This window comes from Alosa pseudoharengus, unplaced genomic scaffold (assembly GCF_046254945.1).
Source record: "Alosa pseudoharengus isolate Yale_2024_CS ecotype anadromous, Long Island Sound unplaced genomic scaffold, YU_APseudo_1.1 YU_APseudo_1.1_scf_9, whole genome shotgun sequence".
Taxonomy (NCBI): domain Eukaryota; kingdom Metazoa; phylum Chordata; class Actinopteri; order Clupeiformes; family Clupeidae; genus Alosa; species Alosa pseudoharengus.
The window spans coordinates 39,370,257-39,385,256 of NW_027468881.1; the positions used below are offsets into that span (position 1 = coordinate 39,370,257).

General features: G+C 45.9%; 2 protein-coding genes across 4 annotated transcripts in view; one reads left to right on the top strand and one right to left on the bottom strand.

The window, feature by feature from the left end:
• The first annotated feature begins 580 nt into the window (after nucleotides 1-580).
• Nucleotides 581-1,750, top strand: pdyn (prodynorphin). Its single transcript, XM_076276799.1, has 2 exons — nucleotides 581-709; nucleotides 1,142-1,750. The coding sequence occupies exons 1-2, from the start codon at nucleotides 581-583 to the stop codon at nucleotides 1,748-1,750; spliced, it is 738 nt and encodes a 245-aa protein (XP_076132914.1).
• A 1,504-nt stretch (nucleotides 1,751-3,254) lies between these two features.
• The window catches only part of gmeb2 (glucocorticoid modulatory element binding protein 2), a 16,398-nt gene continuing 4,652 nt past the window's right edge, over nucleotides 3,255-15,000 (bottom strand). For all 3 annotated transcript variants that reach the window (XM_076276788.1, XM_076276784.1, XM_076276787.1), the window contains exons 6-10: nucleotides 11,680-11,834; nucleotides 9,536-9,607; nucleotides 6,369-6,506; nucleotides 6,007-6,129; nucleotides 3,255-4,757 (exon numbers count right to left, since the gene is read on the bottom strand). In XM_076276788.1, coding sequence (XP_076132903.1) covers nucleotides 3,931-4,757; nucleotides 6,007-6,129; nucleotides 6,369-6,506; nucleotides 9,536-9,607; nucleotides 11,680-11,834 — 1,315 coding nt within the window. In that variant the 3' untranslated portion in view covers nucleotides 3,255-3,930. The remainder of the gene's footprint in view (nucleotides 4,758-6,006; nucleotides 6,130-6,368; nucleotides 6,507-9,535; nucleotides 9,608-11,679; nucleotides 11,835-15,000) is intronic.

Below are 15,000 nucleotides of genomic sequence, written 5' to 3' on the forward strand. Positions count from 1 at the left end.
TGTGTGTGTGTGGGTGGAACTGGGGTGAGCTTGGAGGAGGGTGGAGACGGACGCAAACGCGTGTATTCTTGTAACTTATTGTTCCCATTGGTCAATGTCGTGATGTGCACCGATGACACCACGGAGTCTTCGGCAATAAAGCGTGTTGCGTCCAACTTCCGTTCAGAGAGGACGAACATCGATACAGTCGCTTTTCTATAGGGTGAAGGTCTTGAAATAAGTTGACTCCTCTCCCTTCCCGGAGAAGCGCCAGGGAAAGGCTTAGTTTCCCTCCCATCGAGGTAAGTCTAAGGTCATGTTTTTTTTTTTGGCTTCTTCTTTCTTTCTTTCTTTTCTTAAAGTTTGATTTGAATGAATACTGATGTTTTTCATGGAGAGTGGTCCCTGGTTGCCTCCTCGTTTTTTGTATTAAAGATTAACATTTCCAATAGTATTTGGCTCAATAAAGCATGGATAAAGGGCTTTGCTTTATGTCCTATTGATTTCTTTGTTATGATGTTTGTTTAAAACGGTGTGTCTCTGTGCTTTATTTTGCGACTCCTGACATTTGTTTTGTCCTATCTGGCTCTAGGATAACAGGATGGAGCGGTATGTTTGTGTGCTCGTGCTGATATTGAGCGCTCCAGCCCTGGCAGCAGCGGACTGCGCCTCGCGCTGTTTGAAATGCGCGCAGGAGTTGCCCCGCGCAGACACATCCGTGGACAGTCTGGTAAGATCAGTGTAGGAACTTTCATTCGACATTTTCGATACTGCTTTTTAAAATCGACACGGGTGTCTGTGTTATCGGATTTGGTGTGCTGTTGTGCAGGTGAGCGGCTGTCTAGTTGAAAAGAACGTCAAGCGCAATTCAGGACCTTGGAGAGCGCTGTGTGTTTTACTTTATATGAGTAGCATGTGTTGAAACGGGGAGACAATTTTGCAAATATGGAATGAAAATGTCACCTTTTGTATGATAAAGTATTATTCTACATTAGGCTACTATTATAACACGACCAATTCACGATTGACATGATTCAAGGTCTACGTTTTCTAAACCAATTCATTTAAGTATGACGATGAGTTCAATGTAGTTTAAAGTAATTGTTTGTCATTTGTAATGTAATTTAAAGTAAATGTTTAACGTATTTTCCTCCGTTCTCAGGCTTGCACGTTAGAGTGTGAAGGAGCTGTCACGAGCTCGTGGGAATTAAATAAATGTGATCGAATCCTCAACCAGCAGCCTGCGGGTTTTACTTCTGATGACGATGCGCACAGCGCGCCCGACGCAGAGGATAACCAAGAGTCTTCTCTACCGAGCCTGGTCAAGCGCTACGGCGGCTTCATCAAGCGGATTGATAAAAATAAACTTTTCAAATCCCCTTGGTATGACAATGCTGTTCTAAAAGGACTTTTCGCCAAGAAACTCGGTGAACCTCTTGGAAAATTTGGTGAGCGTGAGGTACCGGAATTAGCAGAGGACACCGAGCGCGAGGATGTGGCATCAGAGAGCGATACTGGAGTATATGACGACGTTGCCTTAAACCCTGTCAAACGTTACGGAGGATTTTTACGTAAATTTCCAAAGCGAAGCGAGTCCTCGGAGGAAAGCGACCGGCAGGAGCTGCAGAAGCGGTACGGCGGGTTCATGCGCAGGATTCGACCCAAGCTCAGATGGGATAACCAGAAGAGATATGGAGGTTTTTTAAGGCGTCACTTCAAAATCTCCGTGAGATCGGAGGAGGAACCAGCATATGATGATGTTGGTCTTTAGGCCATCGCTTAAACTGCCCTTACTGCCGCCTTTCACTCAAAACTTCTTTCGCAAATCCGTGAGAATGTTATCCATAGAGTCACTCATCTGTGTTCCTGAGGCTGGTTGTGTCACTGCGGGTTCAGATCACCTCGTAGGAAAACAGACTTGTGTGCTTGTCAAGTCACTAAGTCTAATGGACATTCAGGTGAATAAAAAACATTTGTTGTTGTGCGTAAACACATACACTGTGCGTCCTGTATTGAAACCCGTTATGCTTGTTTGATTAAACTATAGGCTAAACATAATAAAGGCAAGTGCGTAATTTGCCAAAGCTGCAAGGAAATTATGTGTTGCGTTACTTTACAGAACCTGAATATGTCGACACTTCTGCTCTCATTGACAGCGTGTTTAACGTTGTTTTGGCTGGACTTGGCCTTAGAGTATTTAAATGTTTATACTTCGTTAATAAAGTTTATTTCACTTGAAAGAAATGTAGTTTATTAAAGAAGTGTGGCCCGATCCATCCGATCCTTAAGGATCTTAAGGTGGATGTTCCGTCATTGCACTCCAAAGGCTTTCCCCATATTCGGGGTTGTTTATATGATCCTTGAGGCGTTACCTGGTCTGAGAAAGAACAGGCGCCCCTGAGGGTTTACTTGCGAGGCTACCACTGCTTACGCAAATAGAATTAGCTTAAAGATCGGCAGGCACCACGTCTACTCTATGGAGTGGACTGTAAGCGACTCATCCAAGGGACGGTGGAGATATATTAGGAAAGGGCTCCTCCTAGTGGTCCATATGGGAATGCGATCTGCTGCACCCTCGGCTTGATAGCTTTCTGTAGGCAGTAGACTACGCTTGCTCAGAAGCGTCCTTAAATAGATCCCGTCACATTTACAACATAAACTTAACTAAAGTACAAGTTTGATATAATCATAACCATTTCATAAAGAAACCTTTAAGGTTGAATGGTGCCGTTGATTTAAAACGAAACGATGTTGAATAAGACTAAATGAAGCTGGCTCTGCTTAAAAGTGACGTGTTTTGCAAGATACATAATACAACTGATAAAAACAGCTACTTCCTAAGTCCATAGAAACATATTCGATTTCCCCTAAATTTAGATATTTTAAAATGTAGTGCCACATGAAATTCACACTGGATACAGTCATAACTACCCTGCTGCGGGACCCACACCACGCAGAGAAGACTTTAGCTGCCCATTTACGCTGCATATGATCTGGGCTGCATATGGTCTGGGCTAAATAGCATCACACTGCGTTATGATCTGGGCTAAATAGCTTCACACCATCAAATAGAACTGCATTCATACAGACAACTTTATGTGGTCACAGGTGATTGGTAATAACCAGTGTAAGATACATTACACTTATAATGATCTATTGCTAAATGTATACATTTATGTATAATATCTAAAACTATTATGGGACAATATCTCAAATACAGACAGAACAAAAAAGATCAGGGAGTCAATGTACTTAATATAGTTTAATAACTGTTCTTTATCAACTCTTTCTTAATATAGTTTAATAACTGTTCTTTATCAACTCTTTTTTAATATAGTTTAATAACTGTTCTTTATCAACACCCTTCACAGCCTCCACAAGCAGGCTATAAAAAACAGCAAAAAGCACAAATCTGTCGACTCATACCAAATATCAGATCTGCAAGAAAATACTGTTCATATTAAAATATGCTCCATTCAACAACTAAATATTTGTTCATGTTTATATATCCAAAATATTATTCATTTACAAAATAAGCAACTGATCATTTTGTATGTGCAGTCTTAGAAGTTAGAAGGGACTTTTTTTAATAAACAAGAGAAAATATGAAAGCACACACACACACACACACACACACACACAAACTGCAGGATATCATTAGAGCCATGCAGATAGAAAGGCCTTGGCTGAGAGACAAGACCTCATGCTTTTCCCCAGATGGAGGTATAGGGAGAGAGGAGAGGTGGAGAGAGAGAGAGAGAGAGCGAAAAGAGGAGAGGTAGAGAGAGAGAGAAGTGGAGAGGGGGAGGACAAAAGAAAACAGGATGGAGGGATGAGAGCGAAGGAGGGGAGAGAAGGTGAGAGTTGAGCACGTGAAGTGACCTTTAATGACCCTTAACACCTCCAGCTCGCGGTGCACGTAATCACCATGGCAACAGTCATAACAGCTCCTCAGTCTGGCCCAGCCCCCTCTCCGCCCTCGTCACCTTTGACCTCCGACTCCCCCGAGTCTTCCGCCTGCGACCCCACCGTTTCCACGGCAGCCGCAGCAGCAGCCGACGCGGTCTCCATGGTGGCAGACACGGTTTCCAAGGCGGTGGTGGCGGCCGTCACCGTTTCCACGGTAGCCGAGACGGTCTCCACGGTCGGCGTGGGCAGCAGGGGGGGCGTCGAGACCGGGACGGCGGCGGCGGCCGTCAGCTGGGGCGGCAGCGTCAGGAACTGGACGGGACTCAGCAGCTTCAGGATGGTGGCGCCCATGTGAGACTGGCCGCCAGGCTCCGCACTGACCAGCGTTAGAGCGCCCCCTGGCTGCTGCTGCAGGGTTAGAGCGCCCCCTGGCTGCTGCTGCAGGGTTAGAGCGCCCCCTGGCTGCTGCTGCAGCGTTAGAGCGCCCCCTGGCTGCTGCTGCAGCGTTAGAGCGCCCCCTGGCTGCTGCTGCAGCGTGAGGCCGCCGGACGCGTCCGACAGCGCCTCCCCCGCAGAGGTGACCAGCGTGTAGCCCGACAGCACGCGGCCCAGCGGGACGCCCGTCAGCTGCGTGAGGGGCAGGGCCACGGGGGAGGAGGCGGCCGATTGGAGGAGGGTGGCGGAGACGGAAGCCGATTGGTGGGCGCTGATGGAGGCGGGGCCGGAGACGGCGCGGGTCAGGCGCGGGCGTTTGGGCGGCGGGGGCGTGGCCACGGGGGCGAGGGTCATCAGGACGCTGCTGAGGGTCTGAGAGCGGCTCTTCAGCTCCCGTGCTCGCTTACGGTGCTCATCACACTGCTGCTCCAGCGCTGCACACACACACACGGATACACACACACACACGCACACACACACACGCACACACACGCACACACACGCACACACACACACGCACACACACACGGATATACACACACACGGATACACACACACATGCGGATATACACACACACACACACACACGCACGCACGCACGCACGCACGCACGCGCGCACGCGCGCGCGCGCGGATATACACACACCCACACGGATATACGGTATACACACACACACAGATATACACACACACACACACACACACACACACACACACACACACACACACATGCGGATATGCGCACACACACACGGATATACACACACATGCGGACATACACACACACACACACGGATACGGATACACATACACACACACACACACACACACACACACACACACACGGATATACACAAACACACACACACATACATGCGGATACACACACACACACACACACACACACACAAGCGGATATACACACACACACACACACACACACACACACACACACACATGCGGATATACACACACACACACACATACACACACACACACACACACACACGGATACACACACACACGGATATACACATGCGGATATACACACACACACACACACACACACACACACATGCGGATATACACACACATGCGAATATACACACACACACACACACACACACAGATATACACACACACATGCGGATATACACACACACACATGGATATACACACACATGCGGACATACACACACACACACACACACACACACACACACACACACACACACACACACACACACACACACACACACACCCACACATGCGGACACACACATACACGGGCACGGACATACGGACACACACACACGTGCACATACACAAAAACATACAAGAACGCAAACAAGAACACATAAACAAACAAAAACAAACATTTATGATTATTTTACACTTTACAACAGCAGCCTTTAACCCTAGCAGACCACTTGTGTGTGTGTGTGAATATGAGTGTGTGTGTGTGAATAAGAGTGTGTGTGTGTGTGAATATGAGTGTGTGTGTGTGAGTGTGTGCGTGTGTGTGTGTGTGTGTGTGTGCATCTGTGTGTGAATATGTGTGTGTGTGTGTGTGTCTGTGTGTGTGTGTGTGTGTGTGAGTGTGTGTGTGTGTGTGTGTGTGTGTGTGTGTGTGTGCATCTGTGTGTGAATATGTGTGTGTGTGTGTGTGAGAGAGAGACTCACACACGAGGCTGCGTGTGTATTGTTCTCGGCAGCGATCCATCTGGCTCTTATGGCTGGCCAGCACCTTCTTCACCAGGTCAAGCATGCCGAAGCTCTGCACCACGTTATTCAGCAGCGTTGCGTCTACAGCACACACACACACACACACACACACACACACACACACACACACACACACACACACACACACACACACACACACACACACACACACACACACACACACACACACACACACACACACACACACCACACACACACACACACAGACACACACACACTTTTCAATACAAAAGTAGCTCAAATCAACCAACGGCCCTAAGACCCATGATGTGGCCGAGCAGGACGCATGCACTTCTCACCAGCGACCAGCAAAGGGGGCTGTTGCAGCCTGTCCTGCAGTCCCTTCAACGCCTCCTGCATCTCCTTCTGGAGCTCTGATGTCACTTCCTCCAGAAGACCTGCCTCCTTCAGGTTACGCCAGAAGTTCATGGTATCCTCTGAAGGCACGCACACACACACACACACACACACAGGAGTGTCACCGAAACATGAAGTCTGATGAGCAGAATAAGCTCCATGTGTGGTAGCTGTGAAACCTTTTCCAATGTTACACATAAACACACTGTGACACTGTGATCACACTAGTATTTAATTATTGATGTATTATGTCACAATAGGACTCGTTTATTAGTATTTAATTATTGATGTATTATGTCACAATAGGACTCGTTTATTAGTATTTAATTATTGATGTAATTTATGTCAATTTCCTGAATTATTATTTCTGTGTGTTCAATGTGTTGGGCGCGTTCCTTTGAGCGCGAGGAATGTTGCTTAATATTTGATCATGTGTGTTTTGGGCTGTTCTATGGGAAGTTGGAGGTCATGATGTTTGAAACAGATGTCCGCCAGAAAGGGGCAGTATGCCCGTTTGCAGGTGTTTAGACTTCGCCGTGTTGTAGGAACTAATTAGTTAAGACCATTTAAACGCCGGCTTTTCTCTATGCAGGGGTTGGATGTTTGGTGACACGCGGTGAGGGGCTGTTTTGAGCCCTGCGGTCAGTCTGGTTCATATAGCATAGCATGTAGCATAACCATCAGCCCTGCGGTCATTCTGGTTTATATAGCATAGCATGTAGCATAACCATCAGCCCTGCGGTCAGTCTGGTTCATATAGCATAGCATGTAGCCATCAGCCCTGCGGTCAGTCTGGTTCATATAGCATAGCATGTAGCATAGCCAGGGTAGGAATTTCACGGCGGCCACAACGGCCATGGCCGTGAGGCTGCTTTGAAAATCAGAGGTTTACAGGCCACGGTGGCCTTGGTGCCCCCTTCTTTCAATATTCTGCTTTGCGTCCTACTAATAGCGATTTTTATTTAGCCTGTGGCCTGTCAAAATAATCTTAGCATTCACAGCGCAAATTAATTTAGTCTTTTACGCAGTGGAGAAAGTGACAGCGCAAGAAAGAAAGTGCGTCCAAATTCACCCATTCTTCTCAGTTTAACTACTCGCGAAGTAGCCTACTCATCATCACACAGACATCACAAGTATCACATGAAAGAGCTTTTTCTCAGCTTTTAACCGATGTTAGCCGATAATTGCTGTGTTGAACGGTTCGCGAGAAAAGTAAATAATATAATTCAATTTAATCATAAATTCTACTGAAGGTTTTGCGTCCATCTCCCTACCCATTCATCTTGGTGGAATACTTCACGAACCCTTCGTTTAACACATGACAAACATATATCAGAATAAACAGCAGACCTTATCGAACACAAAGGTGTAAAGCAGTCCCCTGTACAGTTAGCTGTTCCAGAGTAATCCAGTTTCGAATTTGCAGTACATTTCAACATGCATGGATGTCTCCAAATTTGGGCTTTAAGTTTTACAATGTGTTTAAATTGTTCCACATGATTTCATAACGGGCCAAATACAAAATAAATGTTACAAATATCGCCTAGATATTGGTAAATCAGAGGACAACTGACTAACCGTTTGTGAAAGTAGCCTTAATGATAACAAAATGCTAAGCATGCATCTAGGCTATTTGAGTTTCTTAAAGCTGAGCTGTGCTTAAATTGTTCAATACATGATTTCATAGCAGGCCAAATATAAAATAAATGTTATATGTAGCCTAGATATCTGTAATTATTAGATGATCAGAAGATTTACAGTTCTATGTAATATGTCATTTTTCATGTTTTTGTCATGTTTCATACAGTGATGCAGGTCTACTGTAACCTGACCCTCGCCAGATGAATTTCGTTCCGCCTAGCTCCACTCATCCATCTGGGACCAATCCATTGGAGTGTTGCTTCAGAAGGCTGGGCCTTGCATATGATTGAATAAGCCACTTGTCCGTCATCTATTGACGTGCTACTTTAACCACTCACGTCGAAGCCAACCCGTGACGCTGATAACAGTCTCACGGTCGCTTCTCCACTACGTCACATCTATGAAACTCCCGCCCTGCGTCCTGATTGGCTGTACCATAAAATCGGTTGCAGAAATCACTCTCAATGGAAGAGGTCCCAGATGGATGTGAGTGAAGCTAGGCGGAGCTAAGCGGAACGAAATTCATCTGGCTAGGGTCAGATTAGGTCTACTGCAGTCAATAGGCTAAATACGACTTTGATAATTTTTATATGCTACTACTGTATAGTTAACTTTGGCCTTGGTGCCCTGACATGTGGCCTTTGTGCCCCCCACCAAATATGCCTAACTGAAGGCCAAGTGGCCTTGCCCCCAGAATGGTGAAATTCCAAGCCTGAGCATAACCATGACCCCTGCGGTCAATCTGGTTTATATAGGGGCATGTAGCATAACCATGAGAGACCTGTAAATATTCGTGTCTGTAAAACGTTTTGTTTGTCATTTTCTTTTTACCTCAGACAGAGTGTGGGATAGGAATTATGGGCTGTATTTTTACCTCAGACAGAGTGTCGTGTAGGTGAGACAGAGTGTGGGATAGGAATTATGGGCTGTATTTTGATTATTTTGTCACGTTGTGAATAGAACACCGTGGGGCCTCTTAAACCTGCGGTCTGATTTCTCCTTCACCACTCAGGTGCTCTACTACACACACACACACACACTCACGCACACACACTCAAACACACACACACACACACACACACACGCACACTCACACACACACTCACTCACGCACGCACGCACGCACACTCAAACACACACACACTCACGCACGCACACTTACACACACACACACTCACGCACGCACACTCACACACACACACACACACACGGACACCTACACACACACACACACACACACACATAAACGCACACACACAAACACACTCACGCACGCACACTCAAACACACACACACTCACGCACGCACACTCACACACACACACACACACACACGGACACCTACACACACACACACACACACACATAAACGCACACACACAAACACACTCACGCACGCACACTCAAACACACACACACGCACATAAACACACACACACATAAACACACACACACATAAACACACTTACCTCCAATAGCTGTGACCCACTCTGTGCTGTCCTCACATACTTCTGAGCCGAGTGGATTTGGAGATCCATTCACTGCAATGACACACACACACACACACACACACACACACACACACACACACACACACACACACACACACACTTACCATTAATAAATTAGACCTGTATAATTACAAGTCCCCCAAACCTATTAATAAAATAGACCCTTATAATTAAATTCACACAAACACACACACACACACATTAATAAAACCCTTATAATTACACACACACCATTAATAAAATAGACCCTTATAATTATATCCACACACACCCACTAATAAAACAGACCCTTCTTGTCCCACATCATATCCAAGAAACACACATGTGAGAGACACGGAGTGTGTGAGTGCATCTGTGTGTGTCTCACCATCTGTGTTGGGTGTGTGTGTGTGTGTGTGGCATGAGCTCTATTGATGCCTCACTGTTCAGACTTCTCTAACTGTGTGTGTGTGTGTGTGTGTGTGTGTGTGTGTGTGTGTGTGTGTGTGTGTGTGTGTGTGTGTGTGTGGTACCGTCTGTGTTGGGTGTGTGAGTGTGTGTGTGTGTGTGTGTGTGAGTGTGTGTGTGTGTGTGTGTGGTACCATCTGTGTTGGGTGTGTGTGTGTGTGTGTGTGTGTGTGTGTGTGTGTGGTACCATCTGAGTTGGGTGTGTGTGTTGTGTGTGTGTGTGTGGTACCGTCTGTGTTGGGTGTGTGTGTATGTGTGTGTGTCTGTGTGTTGTCTGTGTGTGTGTGTGTGTGTGGTACCGTCTGTGTTGGGTGTGTGTGTGTGTGTGTGTTGTACCGTCTGTGTTGGGTGTGTGTGTGTGTGTGTGGTACCGTCTGTGTTGGGTGTGTGTGTGTGTGTGTGGTACCGTCTGTGTTGGGTGTGTGTGTGTGTGTGTGGTACCGTCTGTGTTGGGTGTGTGTGAGGTACCGTCTGTGTTGTGTGTGTGTGTGTGTGGGTGGTACCGTCTGTGTTGGGTGTGTGTGTGTGTGTGTGGTACCGTCTGTGTTGGGTGTGTGTGTGGGTGTGTGTGGTACCGTCTGTGTTGGGTGTGTGTGGGTGTGTGTATGTGTGTGGTACCGTCTGTGTTGGGTGTGGGTGTGTGTGTGGTACCGTCTGTGTTGGGTGTGTGTGTGTGTGTGTGGTACCGTCTGTGTTGGGTGTTTTGTGTGTGTGTGTGGTACCGTCTGTGTTGGGTGTGTGTGTGGGTGTGTGTGTGTGTGTGGTACCGTCTGTGCTGGGTGTGTGTGTGTGTGTGTGTGGTACCGTCTGTGTTGGGTGTGTGTGTGGTACCGTCCGAGTTGGGTGTGTGTGTGTGTGTGTGGTACCGTCTGTGTTGGGTGTGTGTGTGTGTGTGTGTGTGTGGTACGGTCTGTTTTGGGTGTGTGTGTGTGTGTGGTACCGTCTGTGTTGGGTGTGGGTGTGTGTGTGGTACCATCTGTGTTGGGTGTGGATGTGGGTGTGTGTGTGTGTGTGTGTGTGTGTGTGGTACCGTCTGTGCTGGGTGTGTGTGTGTGTGTGTGTGGTACCGTCTGTGCTGGGTGTGTATGCGTGTGTGTGTGTGTGTGTGTGTGTGTGTGGTACCGTCTGTGCTGGGTGTGTGTGTGTGTGTGTGTGGTACCGTCTGTGTTGGGTGTGTGTGTGTGGTACCGTCTGTGCTGGGTGTGTATGCGTGTGTGTGTGTGTGTGTGTGTGTGTGTGTGTGTGTGTGTGTGTGTGTGTGTGTGTGTGGTACCGTCTGTGTTGGGTGTGTGTGTGGTACCGTCTGTGCTGGGTGTGTGTGTGTGTGTGCGGTACCGTCTGAGTTGGGTGTGTGTGTGTGTGTGGTACCGTCTGTGTTGGGTGTGTATGCGTGTGTGTGTGTGTGGTACCATCTGTGTTGGGTGTGTGTGTGTGTGTGTGGTACCGTCTGTGTTGGGTCTGTATGCGTGTGTGTGTGTGTGTGGTACCGTCTGTGTTGGGGGTGTATGTGTGTGTGTGTGTGTGTGTGTGGTACCGTCTGTGTTGGGGGTGTGTGTGTGTGTGTGGTACCGTCTGTGTTGGGGGTGTATGCGTGTGTGTGTGTGTGTGTGTGGTACCGTCTGTGTTGGGGGTGTGTGTGTGTGTGTGTGTGGTACCGTCTGTGTTGGGGGTGTGTGGCGCGAGCTCCGTTGACGTCTGGCTACTCAGCGAGGCTCTGCTGCCCACCAGGTCGATCTTGGTGCTGCGGCACGTGTTGGAACACAGCTTACAGTGCTGATAGAAGTCCAGCTCGCCCGAGTCCATGATCTTCCTGCTCTTACACACACACACACACACACACACACACACACACACACACACACACACACACACACACACACACACACACACACACACACACACACACACACACACACACACACACGTAGGATATTTAGCTCAGCATGGTATTGATGACGTTTCGTCTGTCACTGACAGAAAACACGCAGCGTTTTAGTCAGAGAGGACTGTCATTGCGTTTTTTTAGAACACCAGTGTAACCTTAGGCCTACATCAGTCACATATGTGACCAGGCGTGGGAATTCCAGGCGCAAGTCGCAGAGATGCAAGTCGCGAAAAACAACATTGAATTTCTTTTTTTTAAATGAGTTATTTTCGTTTTTTTGCAGAATGTGCAAGTTGAAGTCCTAAAGAAGCAATTCCATGTTTCAGATAACAGCATTGGTTGCTTTAAAAGTGTATATTTTGTCTTTGAAAATGTTTAAGTTTCAGGAAGTAAACCAGCGTTTGAATTGGGTGTGACCATTAGTGCTCTTTCGTTCTGTCGGCCAATCAGCTGTATGCTAGAAGTGACCTCATGGCTACTTATACTGAACCAGCATGCTGTTTGTTTACCTCTCGTCTGGCAGCAGAGGAGCTAGATCGTCAGATATCCGATGCTATCTCCACAGTTACATTTGACTATCTCTCGTCTGGCAGCAGAGGAGGATCGTCAGATATCCGATGCTATCTCCACAGTTACATTTGACTATCTCTCGTCTGGCAGCAGAGGAGGATCGTCAGATATCCGATGCTATCTCCACAGTTACATTTGACTATCTCTCGTCTGGCAGCAGAGGAGCTAGATCGTAAGATATCCGATGCTATCTCCACAGTTACATTTGACTATCTCTCGTCTGGCAGCAGAGGAGCTAGATCGTCAGATATCCGATGCTATCTCCACAGTTACATTTGACTATCTCTCGTCTGGCAGCAGAGGAGCTAGATCGTCAGATATCCGATGCTATCTCCACAGTTACATTTGACTATCTCTCGTCTGGCAGCAGAGGAGCTAGATCGTCAGATATCCGATGCTATCTCCACAGTTACATTTGACTATCTCTCGTCTGGCAGCAGAGGAGCTAGATCGTCAGATATCCGATGCTATCTCCACAGTTACATTTGACTATCTCTCGTCTGGCAGCAGAGGAGCTAGATCGTCAGATATCCGATGCTATCTCCACAGTTACATTTGACTATCTCTCGTCTGGCAGCAGAGGAGCTAGATCGTCAGATATCCGATGCTATCTCCACAGTTACATTTGACTATCTCTCGTCTGGCAGCAGAGGAGCTAGATCGTCAGATATCCGATGCTATCTCCACAGTTACATTTGACTATCTCTCGTCTGGCAGCAGAGGAGCTAGATCGTCAGATATCCGATGCTATCTCCACAGTTACATTTGACTATCTCTCGTCTGGCAGCAGAGGAGCTAGATCGTCAGATATCCGATGCTATCTCCACAGTTACATTTGACTATCTCTCGTCTGGCAGCAGAGGAGCTAGATCGTCAGATATCCGATGCTATCTCCACAGTTACATTTGACAGGGATAAAGACCGCGAAATGGAAAAAACTGTAACTTTGACTGCAAATGTTATTGAAGAAGAAAGGAAAACTCTCTCCTTGGTACACGTTCGTGTAGTCACAAACTTTCTCCATAGGTTATGTACAACATACGCTTGGATTCTCTGGCTGCCGAAAGAAAGTGGCAGGACATGCGAATAATTGGGCATCTCGAAGCAAACAGACGTACTTCAGAGCTGACAACATCAACCAAAAAGCTCCCGTAAAAAAGAAAGTGTGCCCGGACGACTTATTGCATTGGAGGCACTGATGTCTGCAGGAACACCTTTCTGTTTCTTATGGGGTAAGTTATCTACTTTGTGTTTTGTGTCCATTCAAAATAACATGGTTTGCAAACGTGATCTCATGTTTGTTTTAGACTACTTTATCCATTGCTACTAGCTGGTTCTGTAACCAGATAGTTTCGATGGGTCATTAGCATCATATGACGACTAGGGGCCATTCCGTGTGAAATTACCCAATTTCAGCAAAATTTGGCAGGTGACCCTCTCCGAAAAAATCTGAAAAAATTCACAGGTGTTTGTAGACCAAATCTATGCATAGATCTTAAATAGTATATCTGTATAACTAATCGTTGCAAAACTACAGCCCTTTGAAACTTTAGGTAATTTTAAGCATCGTGGTGAACAATCCTTTTTGTTCAACTTCCAACATTATTGGCTCTTTTGGTATTTCACACACATTAGTGAAACTATGTGAATAGAAGAACATTTTCCTGTTGAATTAAAAAATACAATCGGATCAGACGTATCTTGTGTAATTTCCCCTCTGCAAAGCTCTGAAAATGGCTATAAATTCATTATGTGAAAAGACATCATCACCTTTGATGGCTTCTCATTCAAAAAGTATCTGACACAAATTCATCAGATTTTTTTTCCACTTATATATGGATTATAAGGTCATGTCCATGCTTTAACTTTGGTTGTTATCATTATCATATTGTCAGAGCATTTTTTTTAAAATTGGGCTTGATTTTCAAAAAGCCCATTTTCATCTTCTCATTTCAGCACGTGGACAGTTAACAGGATTTTTTAAAATTTTACCATGTATCATTCTGTATGTGAGGATCATCTGTCCAAAATGTGGGCTTGTTGCTGAGTTTCTTTATTGAGATAAGATTTTTTTTAAATATTCTCTATAAATCCATAATTTTCTATAAATTTGTACTGGATCTGCAGTATCACTTTGCACCACATGTGGTGCTCTTTTAATACAATGGAAGTCAATGGAAGAGTAAGAGAGTCACTTGTTTGCTGCACATATCCAATCTAAACACACAGTTTATGGTTCATAGTTGAATTGCTCCAAATAATTATTGCAACATTAACAACATACTACTCATACATAGATCTTATTTACAGTAAATTAACTGATCTGATTTTTTTTGGAGAGGGTCAACTGTCAGACACTGGGTGATTTGACACGGAATGACCCCTAGTTTCGATGGGCAATTAATTTGAATAATGTGTGAATGTCTTGTATTGACTGATGGCAGGTACCTGGTGCCTTGTCATTGTCTATGATTATGTGTGTGTGATTATGTTTATATTGTCATGTTTATAAGAGGTTTAA